Source organism: Rhopalosiphum maidis, chromosome 1 (assembly GCF_003676215.2).
Source record: "Rhopalosiphum maidis isolate BTI-1 chromosome 1, ASM367621v3, whole genome shotgun sequence".
In the NCBI taxonomy this organism is placed as follows: Eukaryota; Metazoa; Arthropoda; class Insecta; order Hemiptera; family Aphididae; genus Rhopalosiphum; species Rhopalosiphum maidis.
In genome coordinates this window covers 9,514,135-9,539,589 of record NC_040877.1, presented here as the reverse complement: position 1 = coordinate 9,539,589, position 25,455 = coordinate 9,514,135, and the positions used below count along the sequence as shown (strand labels likewise).

At 28.6% G+C, this 25,455-nt stretch overlaps 1 protein-coding gene across 1 annotated transcript in view; it reads right to left on the bottom strand.

Annotated features, from left to right (window-relative positions):
- Positions 1-25,455, bottom strand: part of LOC113560752 (NACHT domain- and WD repeat-containing protein 1) — a 188,007-nt gene that overhangs the window by 12,669 nt on the left and 149,883 nt on the right. The window contains exons 4-17 of the mRNA XM_026966807.1: positions 14,282-14,404; positions 10,228-10,394; positions 5,505-5,665; positions 5,294-5,435; positions 4,440-5,233; positions 3,568-3,795; positions 3,305-3,493; positions 3,084-3,176; positions 2,767-3,000; positions 2,565-2,687; positions 2,220-2,475; positions 1,727-1,926; positions 900-1,286; positions 653-799 (exon numbers count right to left, since the gene is read on the bottom strand). Coding sequence (XP_026822608.1) covers positions 653-799; positions 900-1,286; positions 1,727-1,926; positions 2,220-2,475; positions 2,565-2,687; positions 2,767-3,000; positions 3,084-3,176; positions 3,305-3,493; positions 3,568-3,795; positions 4,440-5,233; positions 5,294-5,435; positions 5,505-5,665; positions 10,228-10,394; positions 14,282-14,404 — 3,244 coding nt within the window. The remainder of the gene's footprint in view (positions 1-652; positions 800-899; positions 1,287-1,726; positions 1,927-2,219; positions 2,476-2,564; positions 2,688-2,766; positions 3,001-3,083; positions 3,177-3,304; positions 3,494-3,567; positions 3,796-4,439; positions 5,234-5,293; positions 5,436-5,504; positions 5,666-10,227; positions 10,395-14,281; positions 14,405-25,455) is intronic.

The following is a 25,455-nucleotide window of genomic DNA, read 5'->3' as shown; positions in this document are numbered from 1 at the left end:
CTTAAAATCTATGTATATGCAAACAATTTATATTATTCAAAATTTAAATACAAATGCCGAAGTTTACATTCATTATCGAAGTTAGTTAAAATCATTAAGATTATTACAAACTTTTGGGTTCATCAAAACTATACGATTGTGAGTGGAATGACTGATAAAAGGTAATCTCTGATCTGGTGTATAAATATTTGAAATAACACAATCTATTTTTTTAAGATTTTAAGATAAATATTATTATTATTTAAAATATTAAAAATAAACGACGCATCATTAAGCTTATGCTAGATAAAAGTGAATTTACATCTTACATAAAAACTACAACAAGGCGTGTTCTATTGATTGATATAAAACATTTTAAACATTTAATTTTTTAATAATTAGGTTTCAACGGAAAAATGCATATTTTTTTTTTCGTGTTAATACATAACAGTATAGTTATATTGTATCTATGGACATGTCTTGTATAAAACTTCAATTTTTTAAAATTATCTACCTACATAATTGGAATTATTCCTGAAAATTGCACTAAAATATTTTAGATTTAAACCGTAATTTTCTTAAAACACGCATTTATAATTATTAGACAGAAACTGTGCACTAAAAAATTTCATTTGCATCAGAGTTTGAGCACTTAACTTATTACATGTCATACCTGTAACAGCCATTGTGCCGTCCCTCGATATGTCCAAACAGGTGATGGCGCTGGTGTGCGGCTTTCGAGACAACGGCGACGATTGCTTGTTGATCGTGTGCGCGCTTCCCATTTTCCGGAAATTCCAGTAAGCGATCTTGCCGTTGCCTGTTCAGTGATAACAACAACACAATGTCGTGAGTGGTGAAAAACCGAAATAATTCTACACATATACACATAAAATATTTTTCTCAATAGTATTGCTCACCCGCAGTGACGAGGAAGTCGTCGTTGTTGGTGATTTTTACAGCGATCACTTCTTTGTGATGCGGTGCCGTAGATATTGGCACGAGGTCCAAATCTCCCGAATGTATGTCGTATATGTACACCCTGGAGTCAACACCGGCCACTACTGCCCGCTGACAGTCTTCGGCCAATGCAATTGACATTACTTTAGAACAGTATCCTTTTAGGTTGTGTATCAGCGTGCCCGTCGCCAGTGCGTGCAGCCACAACTGGTTTCCCTCGCACAAAACCAACAGGAACATTGAGTCGACTGATATGTCTAACATTTCAACGGGCCCTGGCAGAGCGATAGTGTTGAGTAGGTCGAGAGTGTCCATTTCCCAGAGGCACACTGTGCAATCTGACGAACCTGCGCACGCGCCGTAACGTTTAGACGTGTCACCAAAATTATAGTTTACGAAGTAAGCACATTTTTTTCCCGGATATTTTATACATTAAATTTATTGTACAAGCATACATTATGCGGATGGAGGGGGTAAGGCATACTTAGGTTTTAATTTCGTATATCAAACCCACATACTATTTTTTTAAGTTGTCATGTTATGTTAAGATTCTCAAAAGTAAATTGTTCATTTTTTAAAATGTATTTTAGATAAAATATTATAAAAATGTTTTTTATTTCTATACAAAGATATATAAATATAATATAATTACTAATTTTTAATGTTTAGATTAAATAAATTAAGATAAAACAAAAAAAAGAAATATTTAAATATTCTTCAAAACAAAGAACTTATTATAATAGTAATTTTTAATTAAACCTATTAACTATGTCGTATATATACGTACCCGTAACCAAAACGTCTTGCGATGTAAGTTGAACCGCCGTAACAGGTCCTTTGTGGTAATCAATTTTTCTTACCATTTTACCTTTTAATGTGTACAGAAGTATTTTACTATTTTCGCAACCTAAAACAACGCCAAGTTCCTTGTTGCCACCGTCGTTTATCGTCGCTACGCAAAGGCTTAACACCAGTGATTCTAGTTCGCTGTAAAGAAATAAAAATACCGTAAAAAGATTAATTATACATTTTATTTAAACGAATAGTTTATGACCATATATATGCAGAGAAACATTTAGAGTCATTTATTTTTGAAACCATCCAACAATTTTGTTGTTAATTTGTTGAAACTTTGTTAATTATAAAAACATATTTTTGATTTAATACGGCCAAGCTTATACCAACAGATTAGATTTTTAAATAATAATCAATCGTTCAAATATTAACGATTGAGCCGTTGACTTTTAAGTTTAGTAATTTTACGGAAACGAATATCTCACGTGTATTTTGCTAATAAAGCGTATGTATTTAGATCCCAGACTAGAACGCTACGGTCTTCAGAACCGGTAACTAATAACTGAGGGTTTTTGTTCACGTTCAAACACTTGATCGGTTTCTGATGTCCTTGGAACGTTTGTACCCTCGTGTTACCCATTGTGTGCCAAAGTTGAGCGTCTCCTTCTTTCGGTATGACAACTACGTGCTGCGCTGAAGGCGTAGGAGCTATATGACGGATCGGTATACCACAGTTAACGCCTGAATAATAAACCACGTCGAGATTATTATCGAGTCGAGTGAACAATTTATTTTTTGAGTTTTGTTTATAATATATAATAATGCATTACACTTGATGTGAAGAGGTAAAGGTGGCTGTAACCAACTCGTATGCGGCACCAATAACGGATCTGTAAAACCGTCGCACCACGATACCGAACATCTTATGATTCTATGCATTAGTTTGCTACTATCTGTAATGCCAGTATGGAATGTGGTTAATATCTATAACGCATAATTTTGGTTTGATTTGAAATGCACGTGTTTGCTTACCTGCCACGGGCCGTAACCAACTGATGATCTGTGCCCCGAGCTGCAAAGTATCCCTCGTTAGTACATCACTCGATTTTCTCACTGTGTAATAAACCAATTCGACATCTCTATCCAACACATAACATCGTGCGTGCTCTAGGATAGATCGTAGGTAACTGACGGATATAGTACGTACAGCCGCCAATAAAAAGTCAAAATTACACAACGTCAACTCTTTTAGTCTGATGTGGTCACCTGTGAATTTTCATTTGTATTATTTTTAATTTAAATAACCATGGTACAAAATCAGCGTATTATTAGTTTTATCGTTGATTTACCTGCTTTCAACAGATGAATCCATGATTCTTCGACGTGTCTCAAACTGTACGTCATGTCGTTTTGTATAACGGTTTCTCCATCTTTACTCACTGCTGTAATAATACATTTATTGATTATTATACTCGGTAGAATGAATATGTAAAAGTTATAAAATAATTAATTTATATTATAATATGATTATTTGTAAAAAGTTAAACGACTCTAATTAGTGTATACTTACAACCATCAGTTTTAGATTCCGATTCATCTTTGGAAAATTCACTGAAGAACAAGTTTCCTATTTCCATATGTAACGTTCTTTTTTGTATCTTTGATGTAAGATACCTTTGCATAACTACATCAAATGTTATTTTATGTCTCCAACATAATAATATACGGCCGCTCATGAACTTTTCGTATAAAAGAGGCACTATAAATATATTTGTATAAATCCCATTAATAATATTTCATTTTTTTTTATGATTTCAAAAACATTTCACTCACTTATAGTTTTTTTAGCTGTACAAAATGTGGAAAAATTGAAATTTCCGTCTTCTAATTTCAAAGGAGTTCCAAAATCACCAGTTGTTGGCATAAGCAGCTCAAGAAGTTCGGTTTCTGTTAAACCAAATTCGGATACTGATATGTATGAAGCTAATTTAGAAACAGCTTTCAAACCGTACGCTTGTTCGTAGTTGTCTAACATATTGTTAATATTTGTTTTGATTGTCTCTAAAAAAAAAAATCCAACTTTTAATTTAAGGCTATAAGTTGAAAAAATTGATATTAGTTTTATATTAGTATTTTTTTTTTAAACACTTTTTTGAGTTATAAGAAAGTTGATAATTGTTAAACACTTGAGTTTATAGATGAATTTTAATTAATAAATGTTTATTAATTATTTTCTTATATGATAGTAAAAGACATATAAAATGCATTTTACATGCAAATGAGGTTTTAAATGAACCGAGTTTTTACGTGATGATAATAATTAGTGCATTAAAATAAAAATTACAATATTATTGTATGCTGATGTAATCGAAATGAGATAAGTTTTTAAAATGTTAAGTGGATAAAATTCAGAATATTTTGTTGCTCGAGTATTATTTTCATAAACCTTCCTTTTTTTTATTACGAATTAAAAGTGTGTGTAGTTAAAATGTTCATGAAAATATCACAGTCAAATTTTGAGTGTTAGTATTTATATTTAATTTAAAAGACTGAAAAATTAAATTTCTAAAAAATTGATTAACTATAGAATTAACAACTGTTCATTAGCCTAACAAGACAACAGTGAATTTCTTCATATAAAAGAGAGATTTTTGTTAATAATAAATTGCAGTCTATAATTTATTTTTAATTTTAAACTTTCTTACCTATATTAACGTCTGGTTGTTCCACATAAAATTCAGAATTTCTAAAACGGTCTTTTTGTAGTGGAGTCATTTTCAATTCATCAGGAATGTACAAGGTTGTGCATACGATATGTACGTTAAATGGCAGTACTGTCGGTAACCAGGACAGACCCGCCACCACATCTGAGTCCAATGGGTTTAACCTATGCAAGTCATCAATGAACAAAATCAAGGTTGACGATCTGCATTCGTCTTCGAATCGCTTTAACAGCGTTTGAAACCAATCGCTAATATACAGCGGGTCAAACGAGGCATCCAAAGGTACACAAAGTCCGGTTGGCTGAAGTACACATGTTAGCTGCTCACAAATGATTCTCAAGAGTTCCAGGTTGTACGAGGCTCTTGGTGTAACGCCCGAAAACCTCACTATTCTCACTGGTTTTTTGTCGAACCATTTTTCACATTCTCGATAAATGGTGGTGATTATCGATGTTTTTCCGGAGCCTAAACCTCCATGTATGATGATCGGGCCGTGTTTAGTGGTCGTAGACATCATTTTTCGTATTTTAGTAACTGCATCCATTCGAGGATTCGGAGGGTTAAGTTTAATCAGATCTTTGCAATGTGCTATGTGGACTATTGCTTCCTTTAGCACTTCTTGTATAGTTTTGTTTCTGGCATTTAACTCGGGTCTCTGTTCAATGCTTGTATTTATCATACTTTGCATTTTTGACATGACTGCTTCTTGGAATATGGTCAAATACATATCATGTTCGGGATGTTCACCGTCGATACCTCCAGGTTTCCATTCTACACTGTAATTACAGTTGGTTTTCGTTCAATCAAATTTACACAGAAAAATTATAAGTACTTACCTCAATTCAATTAAATTATCTGGAGATACAGTGTCCTTTAAGAAATGTTTAAATGATGAAACCGTCTCGTCGATACCACTTTCATAATTGTGTCTTCCAGTGAATTCTCTGTTGAACACGACCATGTGATCTTTATCTAAATCTAAAGAAACGTGTTTAGTACGATTATTATTATTGTTTTTTATAAATACGATGCGTTAATTTAACTAACCCAGAGCGTGTAAAGTTTGATGTTGAACTGCCGAATGGAATATTTGAGGATCAACAATTAAACCTCTGCTCAATAGTTCCTGTGACGCTTCTTGCATTACTACTAAAGCTTTTTCATTCTTTTCAAACCAAAGACGTAATTGTTCTTGATCTTTTTCATTACTGAAAAATATCCAAATAAATATTATAATAATTGGTTATACAAGTAGTAGGTAAAGATTAAAAAATATTTTTTTAAATTCAAATCAGATATTTTAATTTAATTTTTAATTAATTAAAAAATATTTTGTATTGGGTTGTTCAGACTTTTCTATATAACTGTAATAAATACAGTAAATTAAAAATGAGATATATATATATATAGTACTCTTAGTAGCTGAAAATTTATAAGATAAAACAAACATAAAATACACATCTTTGTTTTCTTAAGATAATAATTTACGATACATAACTATTTCCTAATAAGTTTTATATAATACTAATGGCGATAGACAGCATACAAGACGAATACTCTAAATTCGTATTAAAATCCGTTTTGTGAAGCCTGTCGAAGATTGTCGATAAAACATATTTAAATATATTGATTGTCCACGGAAATGCTTCTAGGGATGATATATAGGACCTTTGGGACATTCTGTATCATTATCAATAATTTTTGGTGCACATTTATATTATCTATATATAATATTTAAAAATCTAATTCAGTTTCAAATATTTTTCTTCTTTTTATGAAGTTGTAATTATCTTGCATTTAACCAAGCTCTATAATAATCATCTTTTCAGTGTTTTTTTTCAATTGTATGTTCAAAGAAAAGTAATATACATATTATATTTAAAAATACGTATTTAAAATGAAAGGAAAAATTCTACTTTATCCATAATACCTATCTGATTTGAAAATAAACTATCACAATAATACAATATATTATATAAGAATTTTTTTTATAGAACTTTGTTCAATATACTTTAAAGGGATGAATTATTTTCTGATTATATATTTATATATATTATAATTTATGTTGTTTGATTTTGATTATTGAACATTAGATAATATATTATATAAAGAGACAAATATTGTTAACGGTGCCACGGCGTCATATAAACATCATGGTAATCATTTATTATAACTTTATTTGATAGAATTATTAAATAAAACATCTCCAATTTCTTATTAAGTTCTATTATAATATATTTTATACTATGACGTTATAGGTATTACACATGTAATGCTATATTAGAAGTATTTTATTTTCATTTTGTATTCTGTTATATTTTATTACATACAAAGTATCAAAAATCATATTACGACGTGTATGGTATAACAATATATTCTAGAATCAAATATTGTGAAAATCTTTAATATTGTTGAAATAATTTTGATTTTATTTATTTTAGTAAACATTTTGATCTGATTTATAGTAGACTAGTGGAATACTAGAATAATAATAGGTCTATAACGATTCATTTTACTAATTTTATAATGAAAATATATTTCCAATGGATGCTAGTTGATATTTATTTTTTCATTTTTTAAGCCCTATATTATTTTTTAATTGCTTCTCTTGATCACAAATTTAACTATTTTTTTCTATAAAATATACATTTGAAGTCTGTCTACGTGTTGTCATTGTATCATTTTCGGCTGTCACGTGTTTAATTCATTCAGTTGGTAAATATTATAATGCATTATTTTATATTGTCCACATATATCAAGTATAAAAATTAAGATAAAAATAATTCAAACACTATATTTTAACTGAGCGACCTACCTTTAATATATCAATTTGGTATACTAGTGTGCTATTAACTTGTTGAAATTTATGTCATTATTTAAACATTTAATGAATCAAAAAATTGAAACTATTAAATGTATATTACATTGAATAAATTATACATGCTATACAGATTATATATAGATAAATAATGAATGATAATGGACACATAGTTGTAGTATTAATTTTATGAACTGAATGTCCAGTTTGCGTAAAAAATGATCACACTAAGTGAAATACCTATATATATATATATTAAATCCGATAGCACTGGCTTGTTAAAAAAACATATTTTTTTTTTCACTATAGACAGCCACAATGGATGGTACTTTTATGTTTAAAAACTGTGTAAAAATGGAGACACCTGCTCTGATTCCTTTCATTTTTCAGATTATACCAGGATCCTGTCAAAACCCTATTACCGCGATAAGTCATTCGTTCGGTTGGATGTTACAATGAGATGACGCCGACGGGACGATGGGTTTGGCCAGTTTGTGGTAGGACGAGGATATTTGATTTATGTCTTTTGAACATATAGACTCTATCTCACTGTGTGTAATTCCTACTTACAACAATCTAGCAGGGAAATAGACTTATAAATATGACAATCTTTTAAAATTAAGAAATTGTGAAAAAAAGCGTTGATGGACTTACGGGAAGTGACTTTGTCGAACGCATTAAAACCGGTGACAGCAGATGATGGGTACTCCCCCTCCCCCTCCCCCTTCCAGTCATTTACAGTAAACTCCGTTGAAATATATTTTTCTTTGGATTACGTCTTCACAATCCTACTCGACAGTCGAACGTTGTTTAATTGCAAAATAAATACAGTTGGGCACCTCCTTTCCCCAAAAACACAGAAATACTTTAATTCACCGTTGTGCCGAGGAATTAGTTTAGTACTTAATTTGAGTGAAAAAAATAGAAGCAACAACAAATTTAAATCGTTGAACTGAGAATAATTATTCGATGAATTTTACATTAGCCAAAGTACAAGCAGTAATAATTAAGTTAAAACATTTACGGATTAAATAAACAGAACAATACGATTATACGATTTTAATCAGTAGAAAAAAAAATTAAACGTTGATAAATTATATGGGTTAAAAAAACGATAATAAAATAGGCCTTCACAATATACCTACACATTTTTAATAAGTTTATATTTTATTATTATAATATATATATATGTATAAAATAACATACCTTATACATATAACCTACATATATATGTTTTATGATTATTTGTATACATGTTTTTAATTTTCTGTACAATTATTTCATGATAATCAATATTTATAGGTGGCTCGCATATTTAAACCGATATCATAATAATACTAATATAATTTCTGTCGTTTTGGTTAAAAGAATAAATGATTAAAATGCAAAAATAAATCAATAAATAAATTACAAAATAGTGTTATGAAAATATTATTTTGATATTTATTTATGTTATTATATAATATTTTAGCTACGTGTTGAAAAAGAATAATGAAATAAACATGTTAAAAACATTTACCCTTCATAATTTAAAGCAAACAATTACTTTTGAGTGACAGCATAGTAGAATGGGTGGATTATATGAAAATAAATATCAGCAGAATTTAATTTTACGCAAATAAAAAAAATTAATATTTTAGTATCATATAATTAGCAGAGTTAACCTTTTACGTTAATTTTGTGATTTGTTTTAAAATTTTATGTAACAATCTATTTTCAACAATGTTTAATCAATAAATTCAAGCCAGGTGGAATAAAAGAATTGACACGTTGTTGATGATTTTTAAATTATTAAAATAATTATTGTAATATATTTTTTATGAATTCGTTATGAAATAGATACTTATTATTTTCAAATAATATAAATTTTAATAACATTTTTATTTTTCAAACATAATACAGTTTCATGAAATTGCAATTAAATAAAAAATTTATTTTTATTTTTTTGATAATATTTATTATTATTGATTAGAACTAAATTAAACTATTAAAAAAAAACAATGTATAATGGTAAGAAACATTGCCAAAGAATATCATCATCACGAATTCACAAATAATGCAATTTTTTGAGTTGATTTTGTTTGAATTTTATCGAATTAATAAAATTTTAGAATACAATTTACTAGTTAGAACTATATAGTACCTATTATTTGTTATTTCATTTAGTGTTAGTAATAATAGTTTTTGCACGCTGCAAAAAATAAATAATTTCAAAAAATATTTCAATTAAAAATAAATTATTTAAATTTACAAAAAATAATCAGTCGTAGGTATACATCGCACAGGGCACACCACAGCAGGTACTCGCAGTTTTCCGATGCGATTTGTCGTTAAATAACTATTGGAAGCGGACTAAACATTACGCGAAAATTAATCATTAAATTTTTTTTCTCGTCCATGCCAAATGCCTATTCCAATGTTGTTTTGGAAATGCCATCCACCGCTGTTAACACTCTGGTTTATGTCTCACAAAAACCTATATATTATACTAGTGCCGAACCTGTATTGATTTCATACGTCATAGCTTTTCGACACACCGCGATTTGATCGCACATGCAATATAACGATAAGAAATGTTAAAAATTGCAAGATTTGAACACGTCGACTCTTATAATACATAGAAATAGAGAAACATAATAATATTGTGGCTCTATAGGAATAGGTGCAAGTTGAGAAATATTTTATTGTAGGAGTACAACTGTGTTATCGTCGATTGCACTGTCGACGTTTGTGTGCTATTGTTAATTTACACGGTTATGTTTACTCCGCAGGAGTGTTCTCGAGATTTCTCTCCGTTTTCGCCGGCGAGCGTTGACCGCTTCGGGTCAGAATATTTTGCTGTCCATTGGTTGCGGTTAGTGGGATTCGCCGCGAGAATATAAAGATATAAAAAGTGTCGGCACAACGATAAGACGATAGCTAGGCATCTATAGAGGAGATATAAGTACTCACGGTTTCGGCAGCGTGTAGTGGTTGTTCAACGGGTCTAGTTGATAAGCGCTCTCCACGGCAGACCACTCTAAGTTCAGCTCCTGCGCCGCATCTTTCAGTTGTTCGTACGCGTCCTCTGCAATACACACCGGTGCGGGGCATGGTTGATGTTCATCGCCCACCAAACACTTAAAAAAGCAAACAACGTCAAGGTCCAGATGAAAAATCGTTAACCCATTTAATAAACTATGTGTGTGTTTGTATAAAATACATTATACTTTCTCCTGCTGACTGTACTTAACAAAATCCAGAAAAAAAAATACATGATTTTTTTCTATTCAAACTTTAAGCATACCTACATTTTAGATTTATGTATAAAATCTAATTAATCAACGAATTTAACAATGGGATGTAGTAAACTAATAAAATAATAATATGTAGGTAGATAGATTTGAAGAATTTTTGCTAAGAACAACTATAGTTTTTACAATTTTTTTATTAACCAGTAATTAAATGTCATTACGTAATAAATACACGTATAACAGAAACATTGTTATAATTTTGTTTTTTAATTGATCAGTTTTTTTAACTTTAAACATTTACTGTACAATGTTTAGATATATATTTGTTTTAGTAATAAAAAAAATATAATAAGAAAATATACGAATATATTATGGATAGTAGACAGAGCCATATATATATGTAATATAGTATAATATACCTAGTGTATAAGATTATTATCTCATGAAAAAATTATTATTGCAAACAAAAAATTATAAGGATTAAAACGAGGTTTATTAAAAATATATCAAAAGTTATTCACATATTTTTTTTCTGAAACTGCTGAGAATCTGAAAAAATTGCATGGTTAAAGGCACACTGAATCTTAAATATCCAATACAGGTAGGTAGACTCGCTGCACGTTAAGAGCATGACCAGTCTTGCATCCAAAATAACTTCCTCCGCCGCATACCATAATATTATTATAATATTATAAGATGCGGTGGACGGAGTTTGGAAAACCAATCAGAAGCCGACTGCGCGTAATGGACGCAAAATCAGCCGCCACCCTGCCACGCTCTTAACCTACGGCGGGTATACAGTATGAATATTTTTTAGTGTTATTACTTAAAAAAAGATTTTCTGAAAATCAAGTATTCTATATTTCATACTTTTTAGAATCTAATAAGAAACAAACGTGTGAATTACTTTTTTAAATTACGAATTAAGTCGTTAATTGTTCATTCGTAACTATGTTGTAGTTTTAACTGTTGATGTGATCTATTATGTACTATACAAATAATGGCATTAAATATTAATAATTTGTAACAGGGAAGAAATAGTTATTGTTTATGGACTATCAGAAGATTTAGTTTATAATATTTTTATTTTGTATAAATAATAAGAATTCCAACAAATGAAAACATAATAACAACGAAAGTGTATATTTATATTATAATATGATATTTGTTCGTACTTTAAATATTTTAATTATTTAATTTTTTTTTATGATAAATAATTTATAAGAGAAGTGAATAAAATATTTTTTCAAAAGAGATGAACAATTTTAAGAATACCAAACTGAATCAAACATATTTTATTTAATGATTATTTCTTTTAAAGAAGTTTGTTTGATTTATAATTATTGGTACAAGTAAATGAACCATATTAATTTGATAAATTTATCTTATAAGTATAATATACCTAGTTGATATCATCACAGAATAGATGAAATGGTATTAATATAAACTATACAACTCAACACTAATTAACTACTGTCTATACTCATTAAAAAATAAGATTTTTATGTATTAAAAACTATAAAAAATATTCTGCTTAGGAATATTATAAAATAAAAAAATTACCTATTATTAATTTGTCATTAAAAAAGTGAAAACTTAAATATTATGACGATTAAATTAAAAAAAAAAAAAGAAGTTTTTCAATGTCATCAAATTATACAAAGAAATGTTTTCAAAACAATTAAATCTTTTTGAAATAATGAGTGTAGATATTTGGATTACTTATATAGGTTGATTTAAAAAATAATGTGTTGAGTATTTTTTTTATAAGTAATAATTACTTGTTGTTTGTAAATATTTTGTTTGTATTAAATCTATGGTAGTAAAAAGTGGTTAAAAAAAAATTGCGTGTTAAAGTTTTACCTATGTGAAGGATTAATTATTAATGTGTTAACTACACATTATTAATTGATTTGAATGTCTAAAGTGAACGTTTTTCTGAATACCATGATATTAAATTGTATAAATTGAGAAGATAGGTCATCTATGTTTATTAAGAGGATGTATACTATGGTACCCGCATGTGTTGTCTCCGTCTTACACACGTGAGACAAGGCAAACATGTTCGCAAGTTTCAATGTTGTGCTGTTAATTTTGATATTAGAGTGAACTGACCTATCACACTTTAAAATGATCATAACTTACTTAAAAATAATAATATCAGATAAAGGATACGTGGGGCACTGGATAATAATCTTACTTTTAAATTTTATAATAGGCCAGTTCACTCTAATATCAATACTAACAGCACAATATTGAAACTTGTGAACGAAAATCTTTTATGTCGCACGTGTGTAAGACGGAGACAACATATTATGCGGGTTCTATGTCCTCTAAAGCTCAAATGGATTTTTAATTCATGTTTAGGTAGTCTACGAGTGATTAAAATTATAAATTATAAATATTGTGACAAACAATCGCGATAAGAATTCTAAAAATGTTGAATATTTTTTTTTCGAATAAAACAATAAATTAATTTAATTCGAGAATTACGTAATGAAGTCTGTAATCAATAAAAATAATGACAAAGTTGATGTATTATAGGTACTCGTTAACAATATGCTTGTTGCGTAATAATAAAATTGTACATAATAAAATATTGGCATTGATTGTTTGCTGGAAACCAAACAAATAATTTACTAATATTTTAAAGCATAGAAAGTATTTATTTTTGTTTTTGCAAAAAAAAAAAAATAATAATAATTAAAATGTTTAAGTGATTTGACTGTTATATAACGTTTGTTGGGCTTAGTTACATATATATATGTAAATATGATATGATACATATATGAAGTATGATTAAAGTATGTAATAAAGTGGAAGTATTTTCATCAATGCATTAGCACGTCGTCCATTCGTTTAATGTTGAAGTTGATACAGTGCGACGTGTTCTTTTGTTATTAACTATTTGTGCGTATTTCACATTTTAATATGTATACATTTCACAATAATGTAATATTGTATTATATTTTATCTCATTTTTATAACAAAGTGTGATAATAATTTCATTATAACAAAATTCGATGTATAAACATTTTTTTTTCCAATAAATACAATATTTAATGTCATGTGTATACGAAAATATTTATCGTGATTATTAATAATTATTGTTATAAGGATAAATTTATAGTATTATATAGGTACGTTTGTCCTTTAGCCGTTACGCCAAATTTGTTTAAAAATACCTTTTGTTTTTAATAATTATAATACTTTTTCGAAAATTATTTTATTTCATCGTAGCAAACGTTGATAAAAAAGAAACCCGATTCGCTTTATCTGACTAGTACAGAAGAATATGTTTATTTCAGTTTGTAAAGAGTTACAACATAATGTTATTGCTGTCGTTAGTCGTTTCAAAATTTATATGAATGAAAATCAAAATCTCTTTGTAGGTATTTCACGTAACTAAAGTTGAGAGTCCTAAAGATATCAAACTCCTGTGACTATTTTCTATGCAAATCCGACTTAAGGATTATAAAACCACAGAAGGATAAAAAAAATAAATAAAAATAAAATTAAACGTGACTAAAGAATATTTAAAAAAAAACGTCCATGACCGTGCAAACAGATCATTTACATTTTTCTTAAATGTAAACTTTTACTTAAATAAAATATCAGGCCTTCGAGGCTTAAAGTTCATTACTACATAAAAGATAACTTTGTTTACCAACACAATTTTAATACTAATGTTGAAATGAATCAAGTTTTGTACTGACAAAAAAATCCTGGTGTAGTGGTGTCTTTTTTAAATAGTATAAATTATGTGTACATACCAAAAAGAAACATCCCCGGGACACTTTTCGGCAATTCCTTATTTCATCCAAATGTTCTGCGAATAAAAATGGATTTTTCATTGGATCCAATTCACTGCCATAATGCATGTCGACGAATTCCACCTGTAAACAAAAATAAACACAAAAACATTGAATATATTAAATTTTTAAATATATTATACATTTTGTTTCATATTCCTAAATGTATAATTAAAGGAGATCAAAGACACGTAATTGGTAAATATAAACTACTGCCCGGGAACTGTTATAAAAAAATAAATAAATATATAAGTTCGAATGCATTAAATAAAGTCCAATATTTGTATATTAAGTAAATACGTAAAGTAATACGTTGTAAATAAGTAATGATAAAAAATAAATACTTATACGCGTGTTATGATTCAAATAATATTTGAATGAGACAAAAAAAATTATCTTTAAAGTAATTTTATATTGTCAAAATTCTCAAAACTGTTATAAACGTTATATATTTGTATAAATTAAATTCACGACCAATTAAAAACAACTAGAATAAAATTGTTAATAACAAAGAAATGGTAGTTTAAAATTATAGATCTTATTTGGAAACAATTCATGCATTATTTTCTTAAAATAAATAAAATTAATAAACGTAACTAATAATAATGACATAATTATAAAAATTTTAATCTAAATAATTCTGCATTTGAACAGTTAATCGCTCATCGTATTATTATATGTTAATAATATAGGTATTAACTTAAATTAACTCATGATCGTAATAAGATTTTCCAGTATATCTAATATTTAAAAGAAATCGCACATTGTATAACAGAATTTTTCGCATTGAAAGTTTGACCTTATAATATGGTTATTGGTTAGACTCTGATGTTATAACTGATGTTTATTAATCGCCGAAAATGTATAATGACAAAATAATATTTAATGATTTAACGAAACCGTTTTCCGTGGTTCAACGTCAAGATTGAGTGACATATTGACAGATTGAGTGATATATTATGGTATAATGGTACAAATGCTAATAGGGTACTATTGTACGTACAGGCACAATATGATAGGTGCATAACGCAATATCGCAACAGCAGTAAGTTATGGAGTGTGCATTAGATCAATTCGACACTTCTCTGACAATTGAAAACGTTTTGTACATAACACATAAGATTTCTAATTATCGGTCCTGCGCGCGGATTCTGGGAGTATGTACAAAGCTGCACGTGAAGTATATACGTCATGTATATTGTATATATATAATATATATATACATATATACGTATAATATATAGTCACGAGTGTCTTTTGTTCGTTCTGATGACACTTATTTTCGCCACTCGTTATTACCGCCTATCGATTTTATTGTGCGAGGTTTTAGCTGAATGATTATTTTTTTTGTCGATGTGAAGTATTGCGTACAAGAGAACTGCGCGTAATAATATGTTGCTCGTCGATGACGGTACCGTGTACGTCAAGTGTGGCGTAACAACGAACCAAGAAATGTATTAATCGCATGCTTGTTGTCGCCCCCCAGAAAAATGCCACACAACAGTGTAAGTTCTCATTGTTCGTCTTTCGGCTATGACTCAATGACCTGAATCTGGGGAAGTTTTGAAGTTTGAAAACACGGAGTGGTACATCGATGATATATACAAATAAAAATTTAAACAGTGTCTATTTATAGTTACAAAATATTGCAGTGAACGTCTATAGAACATATTATACATTATAGGTGCATACATATTACATGTAGATAGATAATATTCCGATCAATTCCGAAGGGTAGGTAAAAACGAACTATTATGGGCTGTTTATATTAACGCGTTCTAGCTACTAATGTTTCCATTACCTATTAAATTGTATTATTTCTATCTCAAAGTAACACGGAATTCCTTAAATGTGTAGCAACTTTGTTTTGTATTCACGTCATAACAGTAACTTACAAGTTACAACCGTATTACAGCAATAAAATCGATAAAAAAATATTTAATTTAGAATTGACTCGCGCCGCCTTAGGATAATTTTATAAGATATAGCCTACGTATTATTCGAGTTCAAGCAGAGTTAAATAGGGCAAGTTAAAGTTAAGTCGACATGAAATTAAAATCAGTAAGATCGAGTTAAAAATTGACATAAATTTAACTTTAACTCATGAACTTTAATCGTGTTAAACTTACTAACAATTAAACGTAAAACGAGATGAGCGATTTAGAGGAAAAAAAATTGATCTCTAAAAGCAAAACAATTTGGTCATAATCTATTATACTGTAGTAAGTTTACATGCAGGTTACGAATTTTAAAATGTTTGAGCAGATTGAAACATTTTACGAACGAGTTGTTACATAATATTATGCATATATATACTCGGTTTCAACCCTTCTCCGAGAAAATGCGTTTACGTTCATCAAACGGCTCACACTTGTACGACGTAACGTCACAAATCCCCCGGGAGGCTTTGACGTAAGATTGTGTGTTCCCAGTCGTATTTCGCAGTTGCGTGAAGGGTAGGTACCTGTAAAGTGTCGGCAGTGGCTTATTGGCGGACTGATATGCGTTTCCCATTTATTATGTATACCTACTCGCCTAACTTATCGACGTCCTCTATCAGAGTTAGGATTTTAGAATGTTCTAGATTTTTGTCGAGTCTTGTGGGCCAAACGCTGGTCACGATGGTCATTTCTTTGCTGGAGACCATCGATGTCTAAAAACGTCATCACTCGCGTTCGTATCGCTAACCTGCACCTATAGCGACATTTTTATGTTGGCGTGTACATCGCGATACGATCATAAATGGTCATATTATTATTTATTATAATTATTTACACGCGTTGGATTGCGAAAGACTTAATCGAATGATTTCAAAGCGTTCGCATTGCAGGTAGATCCTCGTCTATATAAAGTGTACATTGGAAAAATAAAAGAAAGAAAGAAAGGGGACCCTTAGACTTGAAAACAATGAACGTCACTTGAAGTTATTGTCTAACTCGGCCGTAAATTCCCCTTAACTCGCCGACCATCCGTCATTAAACAAATAATTACGGTGTACAAATGTTACGCAGTACCGTATTATTATACACGCACACACTACACATAATAATAAGTGTATAAACAGTCGAATTAAATTTGAATATTATTTTATTTAATATAATTTCTAAAAATTAAATTTAAAAAATAATGTAATATGTTGAAATTACATTTTGTATAATATTGTAAGACCGTCCTTCCGTTACGATGAAAATAATTACAACGGGGTTGCTTTTAAAAATAAATATAAACAAATAATATCAGATTAACTCCATCCCCTCGCAAAATTCAAATGGACATTTGCATGTCGCGTGAGTCTTTCACTACTCCCCACACGACTGCTTGTGCATTTTTGCGCCAACTATAATTAATTTTCCTGGTACTACTATGATACGACGTGTATTATGCGTCATATATACTGATTGATTGATACCTGTGTGAAAGGTGTTAAATACAGGTTCGTTATAATGCTATGATATTATGAACGCGCTGCGATTGGACATTTTTCAGTTATCGCGACAACGGACGCGTATATTAATATTGACGATTACTCACACACCACATTTTATGTAGCGTATTATAATATATTATATGTATGACAATTATTTTCATATATAATATGCATACTGAATACATTTAGAATTGGAATTCTGCCAGTTTGACATTTGCGATCAACTAGATATCGTTCACAGTATTCAAAATTGTTACGTATTGCATTATATTATTAAACATTTCATATTATACATGAATCCGCGATGATTATTATGTTATAGGTAGATATGTGTATATCATGCCCCAATAGACATTGTACACTGCGATAAAGTGTATTGCGATTAAATCAACATATCATAATACACGATTATCGCGTCGAAAAGCACCTCCTATGAACAAATAAATAAACTCAACCGACTACAACTGATATACGACGTACGGTGTGTGGATCGCGATCGCTAATGGATAATATCGTTATACCATCGTTATGACTGGTCATTACCCGTCGCCAATCGTTTTTGGTTCTCACCCAAAGCCATGTTGACTTTTTTTGTAATCGATTCGCTATAAACCGTTGATTTTTACAAAAAAAAAAAAAATAATAAGTCTGGCCACCACTAATATTATATACGCACATGACAAGGTAAAGGTTGTTAAAGAAGCTTACATATCGTTTAATCTATGCATAGTTTAATAACGTGTAGGCAATAAGTAAAACTAAAATAGCTTTTATATGATTAGGTACCAATACTTGACGTTTTTTTAGAAAAAGCTGTGGCAACTATATTTGTGGCCATTGACTGTCACAAAAATGTCTAGTATTTAAAACTCTAAAGGATTAGGTATATTAAGTGCATTAGTTAGATTGAAATACGTTAAGATAAAATTCGCATTTTGTTCATTGGCTAATTTAATAATCAAAAATATAATAAAATATTAACTCTGAATAAAAAAACAAATTTGTACCTGACGTAAAATAAAAAATAAATCAGTTCCAGGTACCATCGTTTGTTGTTATTTTTTATTGCGGTTACATTAAAAACATCTAAAGTGGAATGAAAAAAAAACATATTCACTTGATCTAGATTAAGTTGGAAATAAGCCCTTTAAATAGAGGGTGGATGTAAATCCAGCAGGTTTAAAGTTTCGCATTTAGATTGAGGTTTAATATTCTATTTCTAGGATTAGATTTTTTTTTTGCATGGATTATTTTTTTTTCTGATTTAATACGATAATGTAAAAAACACACTCAATTATATTGTTTTTGTGTAAAAGTTGGTTTAACCAAATTTTAAAGTAAAGTTATAAACTATAAACTGCGCATAGATGAATTGCGCGTAAAAAGAAGAAACAGTACTTAAAAATTTAAACGCACTGAATATATAAAATTGTATCGAGGTATTATCGGAAAAGAAACTAAAATAATTTTATAATAACTATTATAGTTATCTTTTTATAAAATGGATATAATATCAACCGTCTTCGAATATTGGGTCAAATTTTCACCGCGCATAGACGACCAAGTCATGCATAGCTTGCAAAACACTAGTTACAGTCGAACAAAATATACTTATTGAATACTGACAATAAATCAAATTAAGACACGAATATAAATTAGTAAAATCTACATGAAATCCTTTCACTTATAACAAAGATCAGTCGATAAACTAATCAAATTTATAAATGAAACTAAACTTCGTAAGCGATTTCAATATATAAATATATCCTTAATAAATGTGAATATTATTGTAATCAATTAGAAATTCGGGCATTTACCAGCATTAATATTTGAATTCTAGGCTTTGCATGTATTTGTTATTCCAATATATATATATATATATATATAGACGCCATTGATGACGGTTATTAAACTTCAGGATGCCAATCGTTGTGTATTTTAGATAAACTTTTAAACGGTAGTTAGTATTTTTTTTTCTTTAGTTTTTATTACTAAAAAAAAAGCGGTTCAGAGAGTCGCGGAATCGTCGTTATAACTTATAACTGTCAAAACAAATTCCCGTAAATAACAGAAAAAGTGTACATTATTTTTCGTTTTGTTATTTACTACGTCATTCCCGATAATTGCCAACAACCAATTATTTATCCTTGATGATTAAGTATTAAGGTTTTGTTTTTTTCACCTGTATTTTCAATCGTCAATCGGTCACTGATCCAATTACGATGTTAGACGGCACTTATTAATAATTTTAAATTTGTTAAATTGTATTTAAAAAAAATGTAAAATTTAATAAAAAACACGAATGATATGATTTAGGTACAGATGTGTTTTAATATTGCTATAAACAAAGTATGTTATAATTAATATTAATCTATCAAAGGATAGCATTTAAATTTGTTGTCTTTTACGCGTAGTTTCATGGTGTCATAATTTTTTTTACCATACACAGGAATTTTCTCGGTGATATGTGTATAAATGAAACACTGGCGTCCTATTTAAAGCTCCTTGACCTGATGTGGTGCTCAAAATATCTAATGAAGGAGTGTTCTGAGTGTTGTAGCTATTGTTATGCGTACTGGGAAGTGGGATTAAATAAGACATTTTTACGAATTCTTTTTTTTTTTTTTTGTATCGAAAAAAAACTTCACAAAAATGCTGTAACGTTTGAATTACGAAAAAATGCGATCAAAAAATGTTTATTTGAGTGTATCTCAACTTTAAAGAAAGTGGACTTTTCAAAAAATCGTACCAAACTCTGATACCGACGGCGCTTTTAGTATTTTTAATAGTAATGTTTAGAATTTTATATTTGACAAACATCAATAAAAAAAACCCATTTTAATATTTTTGTAATTATTATTACGATATGAATAACGGATCTAATACATCTATATCATATTATATAAAATGTATAAACTCGGCTATTCAAGAATCGGGTGATCAATTTTGTTTATCCTTCTACTCTTCCCCTCATCAGTGAATACGCCACTGACAGCGTATTACGTGACATAACGGAGTGATCCGTTTAACGTAAGACACTCATCACTGACATTTTTGAAAATACATCTTTTATACGATTTTAAGTCGTTTCAAAACAACATTTTTGAGAGAAAAAATTGTGGTTTTTACTGTTTTTATTTTTATTTTTTAACTTTTTACTCTTTTGAGTGACAACGTACATTTATAATTTCATATGCGCCAATGTTGAATATTATTCGATCGATAAAAATTAAATTTTGGACAAGTAGTTTATTAGCTATAAGTATTTTAAGTTATGATGAGCGGAGTAGCGGATCAACATTTTGTGGGGCATCCTCGTACCAGTCTGGTGTCTACTCCGCTTCTCATCAAAACTTTAAATACTTTTTATACAGCGAAGTAATTACTCCAAATAATTATTCTGCTCTGGAATAAGGGATTTAAAACTGTAATGTTCAGTATAATTTGGGTACATATTTTGTTCATCTCTTTATTGTTATCGTTCATTTATATATATTATATAATATATATATATATATACCTACTTTGTTTATACGTGCCACCATCAAGTGTGCGAAAATTTCACGGCACCGCCAATCGCACACAATGCAATTATCTCCGCTCGCGATCAACTAATTAAAATTATTACCATTAGCTAATAACTATATTACCGGTCTACCACCAATTTTTCAATGGATAACGACCGGTTAGCGCCAGCGTGTCAGATTTGTTCCTTCATTCTTACTTCTACCGTCCACAGGGAAACAATCTCGTACAACCAAACGTCTTCTTATATATTTATACTATACAAAATTTTATTTTCCATCATAATGGAATTGCGCACCGTCTAAAGTCTTTCCCGGCGATGTCCGATGGCAAAAAACGATGATGATTTGGGCGACATTGAACACCGACGGGTCCATTGGTTAGTAATATTTGGTATCGTATACGTATTATTATTATTACTATGGTCGTCACTAAATCACTGGCCGGTACAAAACACCTTATTATTAAAATAATATTAATGCCACGTTTTCCGATAACCGTTCAGAGGAGCCATGAGCTGTTTGTTTTTATAAAATGTGTATGTTTATGAAATTAAAATGTCACAGGACGGTTTTTTTGTCTCTTGGTTCTATTATATTATAATATATTATTGTATTTTTGGACCTGCAAGTTTTACGCTCGTTGAGAGCATTTTCGGCACTACATTAATTATTTATATTCAATACAACTAATTTTCCATTTATTCATTATTGTTGTGTTAGGTGTTATGAGTTTTATTGTATCATATTGTTATTTTTTTTCATCTTAACATAAATTATTATTGCTATATTTATTAACGCATAAAATCTACAGCGCTCCCGCTTCTTCAGGTCTCGACTCGTGGTTGGTAACTTTGGACAAAATGACAGGTGACCATCACATGATCTTCGGTTCTCCAATTTTACCTTTTTTGGCAAATAATTAAACGCCACAATAATGCGAGTTTTACTTTAAATGGATCACCTGGTATAGTGTTTGTTGTTTTATTTCGTTCGCCGTGAGCTTGTATAATTTGAACGGTGCGAACACCGGGAAAGTTTTCGAGTAATTGCGTCTAAATAATTCATTGGCGTACCGTCAGTACGTATTTCCATTATATATACAGAAAAACGGTTATGTTCGTGTTAATAGTAATATATTTTAGTAACATATTCGATTAACTTTTATTGTTTTTACATTCGTTATTCCAGCTGGTAATATGACTCGATCATATTTTATTAACGTGAATTTTGCACGATAGCTACCGTTTCGTATAACTACTATTTGGTTATGCGTAATTACGTATAACGTGTTTTTATGATTGCAATAAAAACACTACCTACTGTTAATAAGATTTAATAATATATTAAATTATAATATGTTTTCAAACGTCACTAGGCGCATTACTCGCGCACGATTGTCGTAATATAAAATGCCCACTATTAATACAGATAATGATAATATATATATATACACATAGTTGTTAAATATCCATATTTTAATTTGCACATAAGCTTTTGCACAATAAGCCACACTGTGCACAACGTAAAATACTATATTTATGTGTTTTTGTATATACGTGTGTGTATGCGTATTGCATACTATGATCTGTCGATGCAAAGTTAAGACAATAACGGCAAGCCGTTTCAATGTAGCCCGACGAAAATTTAATTCGGAGGCATTTTATCTTTTTAAATGATTGTAATTTTTCATGAAAAACCCTATTTAAAATATATATATATATATATATATATACCCACCAAATACGCGACTTGTAAAACTTATTTAAACATAGGTTATTTGGTGTTTTGTTTACAATCAAAAAAATGGTAACTGTAACAAATCAGTTATTTGATTTATACGCATGTATTTCTATTATAATTACATGTAACATTTTTATAAGCAACGAATCCAAAAAAGTAACTAAATTCTTATGGTAAATAAACTTATGTCAAACTTTTTACTACAGGTTGGAAAAAATAATTAATATGAAATATATATTTATTGTTGTTGTATAATTATTAATTATAGCGTGCGTTGTAATAGCATCTTAGAACGATAATATTATGCATTTAAAAATCATGTTATAAATATTATGATATATTTAATAATCCCAGTGAGTTTATGAATAGGTAATTAAAAATAATAATACAAGTATTAATATAAAAATAAAAATTAGTTTTAAATAAAATAAACTGTATTTAATTAATTATATTGAATAGCTCATAAAGTTATGACCAAAAAAATCGGTTTATAAAATGAAGTATTTAGTCTTGCAATGAAAAAATATAAATAACTGATTAGGTTAGGTTAAAAAAATCTAGATTAAAATAAAGTTATAATTGTAAAACAAAAATAAATAAAAATAAAAATTGAACATTTTTTAATTTAAAATGAGGTTAGTTTAGATTTAGGTATATTAAAAACCACTACAGGTACTCAATTTGGTAATCACACAGAGTTTTTAAATATTGCAGTTATACCTAGTATTATATTAATATAATTTTGGTTTGACAAACACTGTGCATAAATAAATAATTCTTATAATTAGTTGATAAAATAAAAACAATAGTTTATTCTATTATAATAAATCTAAGTTATTGAGGGCAAGTAATTGAGATTAATTCAAGTATTTAATTTAAAATTAAATGAGTGAATGAGAATCTAAAATTTAATTTTATAAAAGAAACGATATAATATTATTGTAGAAATGCTTCTAATTTTCAACTATAATATTGTATTTTTCCTATTATTTAAAACTAATTATAACTACTAAATAAAGTTTTTAAAAGTTTTAATAGAATGTAGGTATATATGATTTTATTTATTATCGTTATCCAAATGGTTAGTGCACTCAAGTTAAAATAATTTGATAAACGCAGTTTTTTTCATTTCAATAATATAATTAACTTGAATGTAATTAAGTAAGGAGCTTTTCACTGTGAAAATAAATGTACTATCGATTTAAAAATTTGATCAATACATGACGTCTGAAAGTCTGATGTTATTCTTTGACTTCAAAGAGTTCTTGACACATTAGAAAAATAAACCAGCTATATCTCTAAATTTTTAATTATAAAGCTAAAAAAAACTAATTTAAACAGTATTTTGTATTGTTATTGATTAGGTAATTAATTACTTATATTTATTATTATTTTTGTTTTTGCTAATTTTTGACTTTATTTTCATACGAAATCGATTTGAAAAATAACGTAAAGAATTAAATATCTGCCACTTTAATTAATGTTTTTTTAGTATTTTTTTTTTTAAATATGCAAGAAATTATTGGAGATTAATAAATTGGAGATATAAAAAAATTATAATATTTATTTTTTAAATAGTTTTGTACAATATTACAACATAATGGTTATTTAATATTATTACAAGTTTTGATAGGTTCAAAATATTAATAATGATTGTCATTCTAATTTGCACGAAAAATTGACTTTTTAATCAGTTCAATCAGAAAATTTCATAACAACTTATGTGGTTGTTGATAAGAATTCACGAATGATTATTCATTCACGAATCTGTATAAAATAATCACATTAAAGGATACTTTAACTGTTATAAAATAATATTATAATAACGATGCATCACATTTCCCAAACAGTGCACCGTCATGGCGTCATTATTTTAGTATAATAATATCATTGTTTTGATTAATAATATTATTATAAAATGAATACTACTAGAGAGTTAATTAACATTAAAGACAAAATTAGTTAGTCGTAAAATTATCATGATAAACATTTTGTGAGTATTTTTTTCTTTTTTTTTCTTCTAATGTCAGAAAAATACCGTCTTATTCAAAATATTAAAATAAACGTAATTAAGTAATACTTAAAAAAATACTGGAAAAATAAAATATACAATGAAATATTATAATAAGTTGTTGAGAATTGGATTAAATTATTTTTTACTTGTTTATCAGTTTTATAATAATATTTATTAATTGTACATTGTAGAGTTTAAATTAAAGTTAAATTTAAATGTATGGTTTACAATTTGAAATATTTATTAATAACAGTAAAATATCACTTTGAAACATCAACACATATAGTTTCTCGTAATATTTGAAAATAATATACGAAATAAATTTTGTCGTCTGCAACATCTGGTTAATAATTAGTGGATAATACGCATAGCGTTATTGTTGCACAACTATAATGATTTTCAACAAAACATATCCCTTAGAATATTT